The sequence below is a fragment of the Gallus gallus genome, chromosome 2 (assembly GCF_016699485.2).
Source record: "Gallus gallus isolate bGalGal1 chromosome 2, bGalGal1.mat.broiler.GRCg7b, whole genome shotgun sequence".
NCBI classification, from domain to species: domain Eukaryota; kingdom Metazoa; phylum Chordata; class Aves; order Galliformes; family Phasianidae; genus Gallus; species Gallus gallus.
In genome coordinates this window covers 67,578,119-67,595,288 of record NC_052533.1, presented here as the reverse complement: position 1 = coordinate 67,595,288, position 17,170 = coordinate 67,578,119, and the positions used below count along the sequence as shown (strand labels likewise).

At 48.5% G+C, this 17,170-nt stretch overlaps 1 protein-coding gene across 2 annotated transcripts in view; it reads right to left on the bottom strand.

The window, feature by feature from the left end:
* BCL2 (BCL2, apoptosis regulator) overlaps positions 1-17,170 on the bottom strand; it is a 90,031-nt gene extending 72,861 nt beyond the window's left edge. Inside the window, exon 1 of one of the 2 annotated variants that reach the window (NM_205339.3) lies at positions 15,307-17,170. In NM_205339.3, coding sequence (NP_990670.2) covers positions 15,307-15,873 — 567 coding nt within the window. In that variant the 5' untranslated portion in view covers positions 15,874-17,170. Of the gene's footprint in view, positions 1-15,275 lie in introns of both variants that reach the window. The other variant, XM_040676897.2, reaches the window with a different exon arrangement.

Here is a 17,170-nt window from a genome sequence, read left to right as displayed (position 1 = left end):
GACAGCATAGGCTGTGAAAACCAAATGGTGCACGTGCGGTGCGTGTGCGTACATCTGCCTGGGTGACAAGGGGTGGCTTTTTCCTTCAGGCTCCTCATTTAGAATAATCACATTCTGGCATTTTTACTGTGCATACATTAAGCTAATTATGCTTTTTTTATTTTTATTTTTATTTTTTAAGTTGGTAGTGCCTTTTTAAAGAGAGAAAATATTTTCAGCTTGCTTTTATTTTTATTTTCTTTCACAAATTTATCTCAAATTAATGGAGCTTACACTGCATTCTTGAAAGGCTTGTGTTTCAGCTCCAAAAAATCCCAGTAATTTGGGAATACTTCACTTACTTCTTCCACAGTCTAGCTTATATTCATCATAAAAAAAAGGGATGCTGCCAGCTCTCTTTTGAACAGCCATGGAAATAAGATGCCTACACTTCGTTACTTCATGTACTTACTCACGACTGACAAAAGACTTCTTTTGAAGTAAATTATAAGCGTGCAGCACCTTGAAGTGATTAAAAAGAAGAAAAATACTCAAATATGTCCATTTATTGGGGGGTGAAAATGATAACGCCTCTAACAGCCAGAATGCAGTGCAAATGGGAACGGCTCTCCTGTAGCTCAGTGTGCTGAAGCAAAACCTCTCTTGGGATGGATGGGGCCGGGGGGCTGTGAGCCCCCGCATCGCTCTGCTGTGCTGAAATGCCTACAGGAGGAGAAGCAAGAAGGAAGGATGTACGTTTGTGCCCTCCTGCCAGCTCCTTGGGCGCTTCGCACGCCTGCTGCCCTTCCACCAAAGACCTTGCCAGAAAGAACAAGCGACCCCAGCATGGTGCCCGTGAGCCAGGCGGTGCTCATGTCGCCTCATGCTTCCCCTGCAGCGTGCTGCCCGTTTCTCTGGAGGAGGAACATATTCACTAATTTGCACATTTGGCTTCGCTAGATACTACTAGCATATGAATCCCATTAAAAAAAAAAAAAAAAAAAAAACATATATAGGAACATGGACCTGATTAGGTTCATAAATAGGAACAGAAAAATACAAATTCAAGCAAGAACATGACAACAAGATGATTTTGAATGAAAATAGAACCAGAATAGCCTGAGCCTAAGGAATGCCTCCTCTGATACTAAGGGCACAGAAAACCAAAGCTGACATTTTGACATTTTCAACTGAACTATGAATCTCAGTCTACGTGGCTACCCAGAATGACACCAGTTACCTCTGCAAACCTCCCCTGCTCTTCAGAGGACAAGCACAAGCCCACGCATCACACGAAGGCCAGCTGAGGCTTCCTAGAGAGGAACCACAGAACTGCTGCTGATGCTGTGCACCAAATCTCAGTGCTGGGCTGAGTTCTGCCCAGCACAAGTGACTGGAGGGACACGTTCCCAAGCAATACACCAGAGAGCAAGCAGCCAGGTCACGCACTCGGTTATGCGCTAACAGCATAGGGGAGACAGCACGTAGCCCCTCCAGCATGTGGCTCCGTGACCTCTGGTGACGCTGACGTCCAGAGCCTCTTTGCCAAGACACTGACTGCTGCACCAGGCCCTTGGGTCGTACATCAAATGTTCACGTGCACTGACAGATGTTTATGTTGGTCATCCTGATTTAATGCCCATTACATCACTTACCAAGCCGCTGATGGTATCATAAGTGCTAAAACGAGGCAGCAAAGGAGGCTCGAATACAAAATTGATTCCCTCGTGGTATGAGGGCATTACACCCCAGGCTGCATCTTGCTCTTGAATCAAATTGAACAACTCTACCGATCCTTTAATTCATTGGAATTCTGTATGGAGAAGAGCCTTTCTGTTTCAGAAGGCTGATTTCATTCATCGTTTGGCTGTCACAGGATGAATGAAAGGTATTAAAAGGTAATGTGGGAGAGTCAGACCTTGGATCACAGTCTAGTAGGGCAAAACTAAAATCTGTTCTATACTTTAATTCAGGCTGGGATTCACGTTAGCTGCGTTCATTCCTGACTGCCCACGGCTTAGCACTTCCAGCCACTTCTGTTTTGTGTCTGACCAGACTATTTTAACATACTGAAAATCAGCTCAAAGTTGCGAGGGAGCAAAATTAATAAGGACAGGAAGTCCTAAATCTATTGTGCGTGCATGCATAGCATGTTGGCTGCCTACCACAGAAGTACAGCCTTATTATCAACTATAAGGGGTTAAATTTAAACTCCGTGACAGCCTCTATGTATGCTTACTTGTTGTAGATGTGGGGAGGGAATAGGAAACACTTCACACATCTTGTTTTCCGCTTCTAATACATTTTTGAGTTTTCTAGTACAGCCTTTGCTTGGATGTGTAATCACTGTGGAATGGCTACTATACCCTCGCTGCACTGCATAATACTTTCCCTTCCTCCTTCTGTAGGATTCCTCATGAAAATAGGCACTTTGTGCTTTTGGCCCTAAGGACAGAACATTATGTACTGTCTCTAGGAAAAAAAAAAAAAAAAAATCATTAAAACATTTTCCACTACTTAAAAAGAAAACAACACATGAAGTACTACTGTATTTCTTTTATGCGCATGACCTCATAGATACATGTGTGTGCATCCACACACACACAAATGCATTCAATTTAGCTATTTATAGAGCTGTATAATTTTTCCTGGCTGCAGTTTTAGCGAGCTTCTCCTGATGGGGTTCGGTTCACACGGTTTCCCAGCCCGTTCACACTGATGGAACATCCCCTCCCAATCTCCACCTCCTCCCAGGATCCTGTTTAGCATTTTGCCAATGACACTGGACGCTTGCTTTACTGGACTCATCAAGAAAAACAGAGGGGTTTTTCTTTCCCAACGAGCTGCATGTGTTTTATGACTTTTCCTTGCAGACTCCTAGAGGCAAAACTCATGGATGCAGCCTTGGACAACCACCTCTGTTTTGCTGATTCAGTATTCAACGTTTCAAGAGGGTCATAGAGGAGTTGCATGAGCCATTGGGCCTTGATAGGCACCCATGTTGCACTGACTGTTTTCTCTCTCCACTTACCATGAGACGAACGCAGACACTTCAGGGCAGGGAAAACTTTCTCGCCATGGAGCTAATCTGCTGTCTGGTTCCCCCATATTTCATCAAACGCACTTGCCCCAGGGTGAAGGGTGCCCCTGGCTGATGCGGGACAGTGGGTTCTGCAGGGTTCTGCACCAGGAGAGCTTCAGATTGGATATGAGGAAAAACTTCTTCTCCAGAAGAGTGGAGAGGCAGTGGCACAGGCTGCCCAGGGAGGTGGTGGAGTCACCATCCCTGGAGGTGTTCCAGAAATGCGTAGATGTGGCACTGAGGGACATGGACAGTGGGCACGGTGCGGATGGGCTGACAGTTGGACTAGATGATCTTAGATGTCTTTTCCAACCTGAATGATTCTATGATTCTACTTCATCTCTTCCCTTCCCTTCTGGCTCAGCGCAGAGAGGCAAAGCCTGCACAAAGGGCCGAGAGGCACAGCTCAGAAAGTAAAAAGCTATTAAAGCAAAAACCCACGAGGCAGATTACAACTTATGCCAGACTTCTCCAAATTTAAGTGTTGATTGTTCAAAATTTATGTCTAGATTTTTCTTAAGAATGCAATTTCCTGGCACATGGTACAAGTTGCTCTAGACCTGCATGTCAGCACAGCAGGCATCCTGTTGCAAAGGTTATTATGGAACTATTGAATGTTTTCATGCCAAATTTGTCCAAATTAAACCGAAGGGAATGGAAACACTTTCCCTGGATAGGTGGTGGTTGTTTTAGGTGGGTTTGTTTATAAGGAGAATGAAAGTTACAGCTAAATATAACAGCAGATATATCATAATATTGTCTGAGAACTTGAATAACATGTCATTCAGCCTGTGTGCTGTGGAAAGAACATTAAGGTCAAGTCTAAAATAAGATCAGTGACTGTTTGACAATAGAAACATGTAGGAGGTAGAACAGGAGAATTTTCCACATTTTTTTAAATGACATTTTTCTGTAGAAAAAAAAATCTTGCCTGTCTTGCTGCAGGTCTGATGTAAACCCCATTAAACTCATAGCAAAACACGCTGTTGGATTCAGCATGTTTTTGCTCACCCCCTGACAAACCTGCATTAGTCATTTGTGCCAACTGTTTACTTTTTGCATTATACTCAATTTGGAAATAAGAGGAGGCTTCTCTGTTGCATTTTTGTTTTTAAAGACTTTCACTTTCTGCTTCAGTCCTCTGATCCTGCTCCCCTGGAAGTCGATGACTTCAGCAAGGCTCCTGCTATGTTTTAAAGGTAAGCACATCTGTGTTTGCAACATTGGGGATCTAGCAGAATTCCTGGCAAGGTCAAAAAGAGGGGGAAAGTAAGGGAATAAAAGGCCCAAACTACTCCTTTAAGTACATTATAAAACACAGAGCGTCCTTTTTCACTTAATTCATCCACCCAAACCTGGGCTAAAGGTATGACTTCAGGCACCTGGCATTTCCAAAAGCAAAACACCAGCAAGATGCCAGCTCCTCCAGGAAGCCAAGAGCCCTGGGCCCCAGCCTCCACAGGGACACGCAGCACTCTCCCTTCTCCATCCTACCTTATAGTCTATTTACTTTTAAGTACGGTCACAGCCACCTACAAAATGAACCTCCCTAACCACCTCACTGACGTGAGCCCATGGTTTAAAAGCAAAGGCAGAGCCAGGAACAAATCCAAGGCCAGGGGCTGATGGCAATGCCCAATGCCACCATCTCACTGCAGGAGCTCCGAGGCCTCCAGGAGGAGGGTCTGGGGCACAAGAGGGAGGTACACAGTGCACAGCATCCTCTCATGCCTCCCCCAAACCACCCATGAGCCTGGCTGCAAGAAACTGCAGGAGCAGGAGAGCAGCGAGGGGCCGGTGGCCACCTCCAGCCTGACCTCTGGGCGGACACAGCCAGAATTAGTATCACGCTGAGGCCTGGTATCACACGATGGCTCTGACCCTTATCTATCCCGTTGGGAGCACAGCATTGTTCTGGCTCTATTAACTATAATTTGCATGTTGTCTAATGGAGCCGGGAGCGAAAAATAAAAATAAAAAGGGTGGCAGGCCTTGAGGGAGGAGAAGAGGAAATGGGAGCGCTGCCATGTTTTTCTGAGAACTGGCAAAATAAGGAGGCTGACTTTCCTACCGAGCCAGAGGTAAAACTAGTCACTGCAAAGTTACTTCGTATCTAACACATCACTCACCCTCCATCACTGCAGAAGGGGGCACTGAGAACCCAGGCCACTCAGCTGCATAGAAGAGCTCCTGTCCAACCAGCCTGGCATGGATCTTGACCACAGGAAGCTTATTCCAGAGGGGCCCTGAGCCGCTCCCAAAGGCTGACGAGGATTCATTCTGAAAAGAAGGGCCTGAGCTACAGGGAGAGAGAAACGGGACCTCTACACACCATGTTCCTCCAGCCCCCTCAAGGCTTTGCTTCTAACAGCAGCCAACAGCACCAAGTTGCCCTGGTTTCGGCTGTTTTTGCTGAGAGGTCCTTCTTCAGGGATCAAAATGTCCTTAAAAATAAATGCTGGCTGTTCGTTGCTTCCAAGGGAACAGGTAGCTTATTCCAGCTGTCAGTGACGGCAAACCAAACAGCTCCTCTCTCACTGTCAGTTTTAGCTCTAGGCCAGTTATTAAAATTAAAGAGTTTCATTTGTGAGAATGATGTATTTGTGTCTGCGGGGGGCAGAGAAGGCAGCAGAGAGGGGAAAAAGAGAGCGAGCTTTCTAAAACAAACCCTAAGCCCATTTGCACAGCGTAACGGCGTGCCAATGCTGTGTCTTCGCTCAGCCCATTGAACTGTCACAGCAGCCCCAGCCTGTAGTATGGGGATGATGACCATACCCCAAACATCCTCCTCTCTAGGTTGGAAAAATGGGGAAAAAAAAGGAGAAAAAAGAAAGCAAAAAAAATTTTCCCCACTGATTGCAAAATAAATACACAACATGCCCGTGAAACAGCCACCCTTAGAAGATAAGAAGAAAGGAACAAAGAGACGCCTCAATGGGTTTCCCCAGCTACTTGTAGCACATGGAATGGAGGGTCTGTCCACATGCTGTATGACACTGGACACCACTGTGTGCTCGAGGGAAACTTTACTACATTGGAAAAATACATCTGTTGGCTGCAATGGGCCAAGATGCCATGCACTCACTCCAGAGCCAAGCAGGTGATTCTTACACTGCAGGACTTTTTGCAGATAGCCTTGAGCTTCTCCAGAAGCCTGACTGCACCCCAGGCTTGTTATTTATTTGCAGTCTGATTGCCACCTGACAATTTGAATGGGGGGTGTCATTTCCTCCCTTACCAGTGACCCCTGCTGCTGCGTTCCGGCTGGGAGTGAGGAAAGCATTTCCCTCTGCAGGCTTCAGAGCAGCGCTGCTATTTATTGCTTTGTGTTATTGGGCCTGAGCAAGAAAGAAGGGAACAGGTCAAGCTAAAATTTGAAAATAATATACATGCTAGGTCTCCTTCTGGGTTATACTTGGGACCTTCCGCATCAATCAGCAGATTGGCATTAGGTACTTAGGGTAATTCACTGTGATTTGCTAGATGACTCCAGTCAAGGCTCAAGGATGTGACTAGCTGAACTTAAATTTGCAGACACTTGGAGCACAAATGCAGGATTTACTTTCATTATTAATCAGGAAGTTTTCTTACTCCAGGTTTTTCAATGTTCTTTACTTGAGCTGAGCAAATGATCTTGGTCAAGAAATGTTACTGATGTATAACACTGATCATCTTATTTTGCTAAGTACACTACCAATACATTTAGTACTGTATATGAATCACAGAATGGCCTGCATTGAAAAGGACCACAATGATCATCTAGCTTCAACCCCCCAGCTATGTGTAGGGTCGCCAACCACTAGACCAGGCTGCCCAGAGCCACACCCAGCCTGGCCTTGAATGCCTCCAGCGATGGGGCATCCACAACCTCTCTGGGTTTGTGGATTCTTCTCTGAATAATTTTTAATTCTTTTTTTCACCTAGAAATAGGCTCCTCTCCTACATTTTATATTACATGCTCTGACTATACGATGAATTTTCTTAAGTTCTTTCCTTAAAAGACAAAGCTGACAAAAGTTACTCTCTCCTGAAGACACAACACAGGATTCCTGGTACCACAGAAGGAGGTGTTTCATCAGCCTCCAGTCCAAGGACCTGTCCTGACTTCCCAAGGACTCGTGGAGGTCTTCTCAGAACATGCAACAGGAATTTTGTCTCATAAGCTTCAATTCAGAAGGACGGTTCTGAGGACAATTCTTGGTCAAGGCCAAAGGTTTGATTACTTAAAAATTACATATATATTTAACATAACATAGTTTTTTTCTGCCTATATCTGAATGCTTACTGAAGCTTGCAAATGGAAGCAAAGGAACAGGTGTGCACAGAGACACTTTGCATCTCTCTATGCAACATCGCTTATTGCTGCTTCCTCTGAAGTGCCATTGCTGCTGTTACATGAACATTTTGTGGGAATGGAAAAGGAAAGAAAATTGCCTCCATTAAATGCCTGATGAACTGTGCTGATACGCAGAGGAAAAAAAACTAAAGTTATATATTGCAATTCCTCATGTTGTTTGTCCTTTTCCTGAATAGAAACTACAGACCAACAGCTGAAACAGATCTTTTTAATGTTTGCTTCGCAAGCACTCCCAACACACGTCCAAACAGCAGATCAGAAAAAGTTTAATTCTAAGTTCCATTTAATTTTGAATTTTCTTCTTCCTTGCCTCTCTGGTCAGGGAAACATGAAAATCATGTTTCATCACCAGGAATTTTCACCATTGGACTCACTTCAGTCTTTCCTAGGCTGGAGAGCTCCAGCGATGACAACATTCAGTGTTATTCAATTTGAATACTGGTACCCAGTTGTATTGATTCAAATATTATTTGAAGCCCAAAGTTACCATGGCAGGTATTTTGTTCAACATCATATCTTGCATGACTTTCTTTTCCCCAACTAAAAAGCATCAGCCCAACCCATGGTGCTGTGGCGGTCAATGCCATATTTCCCTGACCTGTAATGATGTATACTGGCAAGATCACTCATTTCATAGCTTGGCTGACTGAAAAAAAGAGCCCTTAACGATCTGCCCCAAATCACAGTTCACTCAGTGCTAGCACCATGTTGAGTTTTGACTCTCAGCAGCATTCTCTAATAACTAGGTGACAGCCTCTGAATCACCACACGGGGAAAACTGGGGCCTTTTCTTCTTGACTGTAGCTGGCTCACATACTTACATGACTCACTGAAGTACCCCAAAGCCCTCCAAGTTGGCTTTGCAGATAGCAAAATGGAATCATTCTTTTGGTTCCTCTGGTAAAATAAAATTATGCATGCACTGAAAGACGTTGACCGTTTCCTCTAAATAAAAGATCCTCAGTAAGTCAGTGCAGGAGTAAATCCAGTGGTGTGGCACGCTTCACTAATAGATAACTATGGAATAACATGCTCTGGAGAAAGGCCTACCCTCAGCACTTAGTGATCCAATTTCACCAGGTAATGTTAAATTTATCCCGTTTCATCAAGGTGTACAATTGCCCTTCAAAGCAGGATTATTCAAACTAAAGTTCAGACATTCCTCTCACCCTTATAAATACCTAAGCCTTCCTTTAACCCAGCTTAGTACTTCCCCCCAAAAGCTCTCCCATGGAAACAGCTACCAAAGGTTAACCATGCATTGCAGAAAAGGCTATTTTTTTTTCGTTAGTTGAAAACCTGTGGCTTTTTCATTTGATCTTATTTTTCTTGCCGCATATACAAAGTAAACACAACTACAATTGTCCAATTAAGTGCCTCTTCCTGTTCCTATTGAAGTCAATGGCAACACTTTCTAAAATCAGGTTTGTTTTCTTACTCATTAGCTGTAAGATCCAGAAACCTGCAAAGAACTTTCCAGTGAGGGGAATTTAGCTAAGTGTACCAGTACGCAATCATTGTAAAAGCAAACCAGCATTAGTATAAAATAACAGAAAATAAATTCCAGACTTTTAGATGCATTTGGAAAAGTTATCTGGTTACACAGCCTTTCATGAGCCAAAGCGACGAAAAAAAGAGGAAAAAGAAGAAAAAAAGAGAAAAGCGATCAGATTGTTAATGAAACTAAAAGCCAGAGTAAAATGAAAATCCTTCAAATCTGTCATCAGCATTTGTGTTCGCCAAGAAGGCCTGGATGCTACCTATCTGCGGAAGGGAAGATTTATGGCACCGCACACCTTCATCCATCCTATTATTATCTATGAAATGGAAAATAGAGCAGGCCAGCACTGCCCTCAGAAATAATCAGTATTTTCCTGCAGCTGAGGAACACGTGTTAGGGTGTGGAGGAACACAGTCACAGGCAGGGTCTGGCCCCATGCAGCTCGGTGGGATGGAGAATGAGCGGGAGCTCATTAGCAGCTCGCCTGGAGGCTGCAGCAGGATGCTCCCGACAGCGCCGCTTGGCCAACAGGGCAGCTTCGCCCGGGGCCAGGCCCAAGCTCTGCTTCCCACCACTGTGTGCTCTGGTGACCACCTCGTGGGGATCCAGCACTGGTGGAGATGTCAGCAAGCACAGCCACAGCTTTGCATCATGGCACCAGCAGCGCATGCAGGAAAGGAAAGGAGTGGAAGGCCTGGGGGAAGGTGGGAACCACCAGCTGCAGATGGAGCAAGAACAACAGAACAGGCTAACAACCAGAAATCAGCTGAATGAAACTGTGCATGGGGAGCTGGGAGCTCGTTCTAATAGCTCGTGATCAGGCAGCTGCGCTTTCAGCAGCACAGTCACATGCTTCACCTTCACCTGCATTACTAAATGGAATGAAAACAGAGTAGCCAAAAGGCTGGGAGATCTTCAAGCCACCTGGGTACGGCAGCCTGCTCTAAGTAGCCCTGCTTCAGCAGGAGTTGGACCTGATGACATCCAGGGGTGCCTTCCCACCTTAATCACGCTGCAATTCTATGACAAGCTCACGTTGCCATTGGAGATTTGTTATTTAACCCCATCTATCATGCCATGTATTAGTCATGAGTCCCCATTGCCAGCTCATATTGTAACCACCCCTGCCCTAGGCCAGAAGCTGCAGCATATGCCACCACCAGCAATGGAAAGCCATCAGCAGCATAGTCAGACGGCACTGAGGCCTGCAGGCCAGCCTGAGGGGGTGCCAGTAAGGCCAAAGGAGAACAGGGACGCAGAAAAGCTGGCCTGCCTGCATGCCAGAGACCAACCATTACGCAGCACCCAAACCACAATGGACTTTTCTAAATTACACCCAAGCATTGCTTCCAGCTCTCCATCTACCACTCTCCACCATCCCAGGTCCAACAGATCTAAGACCAGTGCAAGGACAAGCCACAGGGCTTCGTTTCACTGCTAACAGGGCACACGGTCCCTGCATCGCATTAGAGACCAGGCCCTGCTACGTGGCCCCCGAGAAAAGGCTCCTGCTTCACACAAGCATTCACACACCGCTGCGCCTGCCTCAGGCCTCTGCGCACTCCTAATTTCAAGAGCAAAATGAAAGAATTTATTTTTCAGCAGAGCCGAGGCAGAATCTCAAGAGGGGCCTGCCCCAGTGCGGGCAGAGAGCTGACTTCTTTCTCAATACTGAAAGTAAGGCAGAAATTTTTAATAGGATTGCTGTTTGAACTTCGGGGTTCTGTGCAAGATCGAGGCGAATGACATCACCTCCATAACCGAGACCAGTGGCTCTGAAATTGTAAAGGTCACAGTCAGTACATTTATGAAAAAAAGAAAAGAAAGAAAAAACAAACCATGAGACTGCTGAAAAAATATGCAACCTAACATTGTCCCAGGTTACACAGAAAGCTGTCACAGCTGAAAGAGACCAAGAAACACCAGTCATTTTCTCTCTCTCTCATGGTTCTTTCCTCCCTACTGCCACGCAGCTTCTCCGCAGAATGGATTTCTCTCCAGCAACAGCAAAAAAGAAAAATATTTTGATAATATTTTGAGAATTCGATTATAAACCCACAAAGCCACAAAAACTGGCAAAAGGACCTAGAAGGTGCAACACTTGAAACTGCCAATTCATTTACTTCACTCAGTGGATTTCAGATCGCTTCCTTTCGACAGTCAAACAGCGACTTGGGGTTAGCCCCAGTGGGGATTCAGCCGAGGCAAGGCCTCTCACTGACACAACCCATGGCACCTGTGTGGCCGTGGGGCCCTGCCACGTGCAAGACAGGGAGACACACAGGAAAAGCAAAGCCAAGGTGCTGAAGACTAATGTGGGGTTGGTACTCATGCACAGGCTTGAGATGGTCACCTCAGAAAGCACACCAGAGCACGGCAGTCAGACGTCTGGCCTCTTCCTCCTCCACCACGTGAAATCTCACCCTTGCAGAACAAGCAGCCTTGTTGCCAAATGGGAAGGCGTGTTGGCAAAACCACCAGTCATCTGGCAGACGGAGCCTCCTGAGATGCTGGAAATGCAGGTGTTAAATCCCATAGGCTGCAGGAGGACTAACAGGAAAACCTTGGGAGAGGGCTCTAGTGATGGGGCCGCTAGGCAAAGCAGTGGCTTATCCACAGCCATGTTTGTGAATGATGGTGGCACGCATGTGATGACGGCTGGGCTCAGAGGATGCCTGCTGGGTTTGGGACATCGTAGGTCTCGGGAACCTCTGCTGTGCCAAGTGGTTCCCCTCTCCTGCATGATACTGGGGCCATCCCCAGCTGGCTCCGGTAAAGACTCACAGGAACATGAGGCACCTAGTGGAAGCATGCCCTTACTGGCCACCTATGGTCCACTTAAGGAGTCCAAATCCTCCTCTCTATCTGCCCTGAACTGTGGCACAGAATAAGGAGCGGCAATCACAGAACAGAATTGGATGGAAACATACAGCTATCGCATCCCTGGTTCAAATGACAACATTTTTATTTTAAATTATTTTCTTTTTTTTTTTTTTAATTTTCAACGCAACGTGGCTTCTCTCACCTGGGCCTCCTTACATTAGCATCAAGATTTATCTGCCTAAATGCACATGATGGTGCCCGTGTCTCCTTCTGTAGTTCCTGTATGCTATGCTAAGTCCTGCTTTTTCTTGGAAAGCTCATGGAGGAATCATAGAATAGGTTGGGTTGGAAGGGACATTAAAGATCATCAAGCTCCAACCCCGTGCTGTGGGCAGGGCTGCCCCCCACCAGCTCAGGCTGCCCAGGGCCCCATCCAACCTGGCCTTGAGCACCTCCAGGGATGGGGCACCACAGCTTCTCTGGGCAGCTGTGCCAGGGCCTCACTGCCCTCTGAAGGAAGCTGTGCATTAGACTACCAGACCCCTGAGAAGGGCTAGTGTAACAAAGTCGTGCGCCCCAAGTGGGAACCTGTAACTGCAAGACAAAAGCAGTTAGTCCCCACTACACCAGCTGCACCACATTTCATATTCCCTCCATCAACGTGAAAGCCACAACATGTGCTAGTCCACTGCAAGGCCTGCAGTACTGCAATTAAGACGTCAGGCAGTACAAAAGAAAACGAAGCCATTAAGGTGTCAGTCAGAAAGCACACATTATACTGGGGACCACAAAATTGCAGAGAGGAGCTGGTCCTCGTATTTCTCTTGTAACACAAGGAAGATGTTATTAGGCCAAAGTACAATATTGTGGCATCCTGACCTATGTGAAAATCTTTGAAAGCTGCATTTATTCGCCACCAGAACCACAAGCTCATAATACAGCCTTCAGACAGGCACTCTCCGTCTGTTGCTTGTTCCAAGTTTTGAACAAACCCACGATGCTGTGTGGGCGCCATCAATCCCCAGGCACCACCAGCAGTGGATGTCTCGTGACTGCAGAAGTAAGCACTCCACCAGTTACGTCCCCTTCCAACCTGCACTCCGGTGTCCTTTTTTTTTTTTATCCTTTATTTTCACAGAATCATAGAATGGCTCATGTTGGGATGAACCTTGAAGATCACCAGAGTTCAAATCCCCTGTCTAGCTCCTTGCAATAGAAAGGATTCACGTCCTTCTGAAAACAATGCCCAGCGAGCAGCCAGAATGGATTCAGAGCAGGCAGATTAACAGCAAGGACACCTCAGCCCAGCATCAGAGATGGTGTAAGCCCCAGGCCCACACAACACCCTAAAAGCATGTGCTGTCCAACTTGCTTGCTGCATAACACGTGCTCCTGACTAACTGCGACGCCCTCTCCCAAAGTTACGTCCTGCTGCCACACAGCCTCATGACCACACACTGCTCCTCAGCGTGCCAAGGGGCCACCCCGTGACCACAGCAGGCAGCAGTGTTTGCTCCAGGAACCTGGACAACGTGGAGATCTCATGGACAGTTACGCTGAGGTCCTACAAAACCACCTATTAGGTGAGCTCAAGAGCAGCCACTGATACATTGCCATGAGGTTTGCAATGCCGGGCATGGTGCAAGTGCCAAGCAGACAACTGAGGGCTTTATGGAACTATACTAAAGCATACTTTCCCACTGACGTATCCTGAAAACTAGAAAAAGAAATGATCCATTGCTGTGCCATCCTTGATTTCTTCCGGCTGTGGGCAGGATCCTAAAGGCTGTGCTTGGAACTTCGTTTCAGCCTTTAACTCTTTGTAATGAACCAGAAGGCTCCGCACGTGCTTAGCAAATCGCTTGACTTGGAAGTACCAACCATTCAGGCAAAAGCCACGGCAGGGGAACAATCTGCACATCTTCCACACATACACTGCAAGTAACACACAGCAGTAAATGGCATCACCCCGAATAAGGAGCTTTTGTTTATAAGAAACCTCAATAAGCAACGAAACGGATAGGAAGCATTGTTGCCTTTTAAAGGCATTTAGTGCTTCCAGTCTAAGTTACTTCTAACCGTCCAGAATGAGCTCCAGCGTTTGCCTGCTCTGGCCAATGACTCCTGCTAACACCTGTCCTTTCATGGTCTCATTTTCGCTCATCACTGATGTTTCCCCTCACACACTGCACCCACAGGACAACATCTCAGCCTGACCACAGATCAGATCCAGAGCTCGCTGCAGTCAGCAGGATGACTTCACTGGCTCTGCAGCGAGCCGAGGGCCCCAGCTCCGTGCACGGGCTTCCAGCCTGGAGTGGGACTTATGCACGAGTAAGGCATCCCAGCCCAGACGTGCAAGCTGGAAATCCCTAACCCTTTCACTGCTCGCATCGTGTCTTAGCCGGCGAAGCTCTCTGGCAGCCTGAACTCTTCACAGATTTATTTTTGTTTTCCTCTCAGCGTCTGCTTTGTGAGAAAAACAACAGCAAGCAGCAAACCCTCGGCACACTGATGTCCCTGGGCTCCTGCGCCTTGGCTCAGGTGGGCTCAGCAGAGGGAAGGCAATGCATCTGATGTTAACAGACGGCCAACGTGGGCAGCTCGTTGAGCCTAACACCAACCTAGCAAGGAAGCGAGCACTGAAAAGTTAACTCTTTGCAAACACTGGCCTTACAACCACGCTAACCGGGTCACATGCACTGTATTCCTTCACACATGCCATGCAACCCACTCCCCTAACTGGCTGTGTTCCACGGGAGAACACCCCTAGAACACACAGGTCCAGCACCAGGGGACTGGCGCTCACTCCAGCTGTACACCAAAGGTTTTCCTTCAGTCTGAATGTTGCTCATCTCCCCACACAGGCACTGATATCGCAGCCTTCACGTGTTCAGCAGGCTTAGCTTGTGGGAGAGCAGCCGGGACCACATTTTGTCACGGTGTATCAATTAATAGAGGAAAAAGGAAAGAAATACCCTCCCACTTCCAATGGGGTTATTTATTTTGGAAAGAGAGAGAGAAAAGGGAACGGCGCTTGATCGACCACAAGCATAAAAGCTGTCCATTTTCCGTCAGTGGAAACCCTCCCGTTCTGAAGGATGCTGAAACCGGCCCCAGCCAGAGGAGATTTCTACCCTGGAAACTCCACAACAACAAACACCAAATTTTTTTCCGGAACAATCCCATGGACACGTCTCCCTGCACCTTTGTTTGGTGGCGAGACAAAGACAGGTTTCAACACTGGGCACAACCTCCAGCTGCTACTGCAGCACCCGTGGTCTAGCACCGGTCCCGGCTCTTGTTGCACATTAGTGTGTCACCCCGAGGAGCGCGTGGGGATGCCCGCACACCTGGTCGCCACACCGGGAACCCGCCACCCCTGGTGCTGTCCCCAGCCACGCTGGAACCGTGCCACGTTGGGACCCCGCCACTGCCGGGCTCACCGGCGGGCTGGGAGAAGCAGGGAGCTCCGATGGGTCAAACCTTACGTCCCCCCACTGAAGTGACCCCAAAGCCCACCAACCACCCACCGGTGGAGGAGAGCGAAGCGCAGGCACGTACCCATCCTCCGTTGTCCTGGATCCAGTTGTGCAGGTGCCGGTTCAGGTACTCGGTCATCCAGGTGGCAATGTTGTCCACCAGCGGCGACATCTCCCGGTTGACGCTCTCGACGCACATCACGCCGCCGAACTCGAAGAAGGCGACGATCCGGCCCCAGTTGACCCCATCACGGAAGAGCTCCTCCACCACGGCCACGAAGCGGCCGTGGGCCGTGAAGGGCGTCAGGTGCAGCTGGCCCGACATCTGGGCGAAGTCCCTCTGGTAGCGGCGCGAGAACTCGTCCCCGGCCTGGCGCAGGGCGAGGTGGACGCCGGGAGGCGCGGGGCGCAGCCCCTCAGCCGGGGGCACCTCACTAGCAGCAGCCGAGCCGGGGGGCTCGGGGCGGTGGTGGGAGGAGGCTCCAGCAGCAGCCACCGCGGCGGGAGCAGCAGCGGGAGCCGGGGCCGGGGGCACGGGCGGCCTGTCCTCGCCGGCGGCCCAGTCGTAGCCCCGCTGCGAGAGTTTATAGTGGATGTACTTCAGCACTATCTCGCGGTTGTCGTAGCCTCTTCTCCCGGGGTGAGCCATGGTTTCCGAGGGGAAGCAGCGAGTGGGAGGGGGAGAGGAAGGAGAGGAGCGGGACGAACCCCCAAGAGTAAAGCAGCCAACGGTAATAAAATTAAGAACGGCAACAGTTATAATCCAGTTAAGGTGTGGGGCACGGTTTCATTCATGGTGAGGCGGGGGGCTCTCAGAGGGACGCGCGTCTTCTCGGCGTTGCCTCCTCAGGCGGAGATGCACGGCATAAATACGGACTAAAACACGGCGAACGCTTTACTTCCAGACGCACGTTTATTACTTATTATAAATCTACTTGAGCAACGCTTCCTCCTGGCTGTCGGAACACATGTTAGAGGGTGGTACGCCCGCCGGGAACCAGGTGCACGTTCCCCTTGTGCCGAGATCCCACCGACACAAAGGAGCGGACGGGAGCGCTCCGTCTCAACGCCGACGCGGGAACCTCGGCATCGCTCCGTTAAGTTACACCAAGTAAATTTCCTCCGAAAAGTACTTACTCGGGGCTATAAATACGTTCCTCTGTCAAGTTTCCTCCGCAAAAAAAAAAAAAAAAAACAAAAAAAAACAGCAAAACCAACAACAAACAAAAACAAAAACCAAGAGCGACACGAAAACCCAAACATCCCAAGTCTTCGGGAACGCGACGCTTTGATGCTTCGGGTCACCGTGGGGATGGGGACGGGACCTAGAGGCGGTCAGCACGCTGCCCAGTGTTTTTCCCCGGCCATCTCCGGCGATCTGTCAGAGCTCAGCGATCCCCGGCCCGGAGCCCAGCCGGGCGAGCGGCCCCGCGGCGACGGCAGATCCTGGAGAGCAGATGGGGCGCATCTGAAGGCAGGCTGCGGCCGAAGCGCTCCGCTCGTCCCTCCAGCGCGACGCACCGACAGCTGCATTTACGTAGTTTCATTCAGACCCTGATCGCAGGAGCCCAGCGCTTCCACACGCACTCACGCACACGCACACACGTTAAAAAAAAAAAATAAAAAAATTAAAAATAAAATTAAAAAAAAAAATAGAGAGAGGGATATATTTAAGAAATTAATTGTTTTTCACCGAAAAGAGCCCGCTTAAAAAAAAATCGAAATTAAAAGGCAGATCGCTTCCGACTGCGGCTCCGGGCAGCGGTGCCATTTCCCAAGCAGCTTTGTACCGCCGAGCAGGGCCGGCTGCGCTGCCACCGCTGCGCCGGTGGGGACCGCGGCCGCTGCCCGCCCGCCGCCCGCTCAGCCCCGCGCACCGCCGCCTCCGGGCGGCTCCTCCGGGCGCTCCGCGCTGCTGCTGCCGGCGGCGGCTCCGGGCGGCGGCT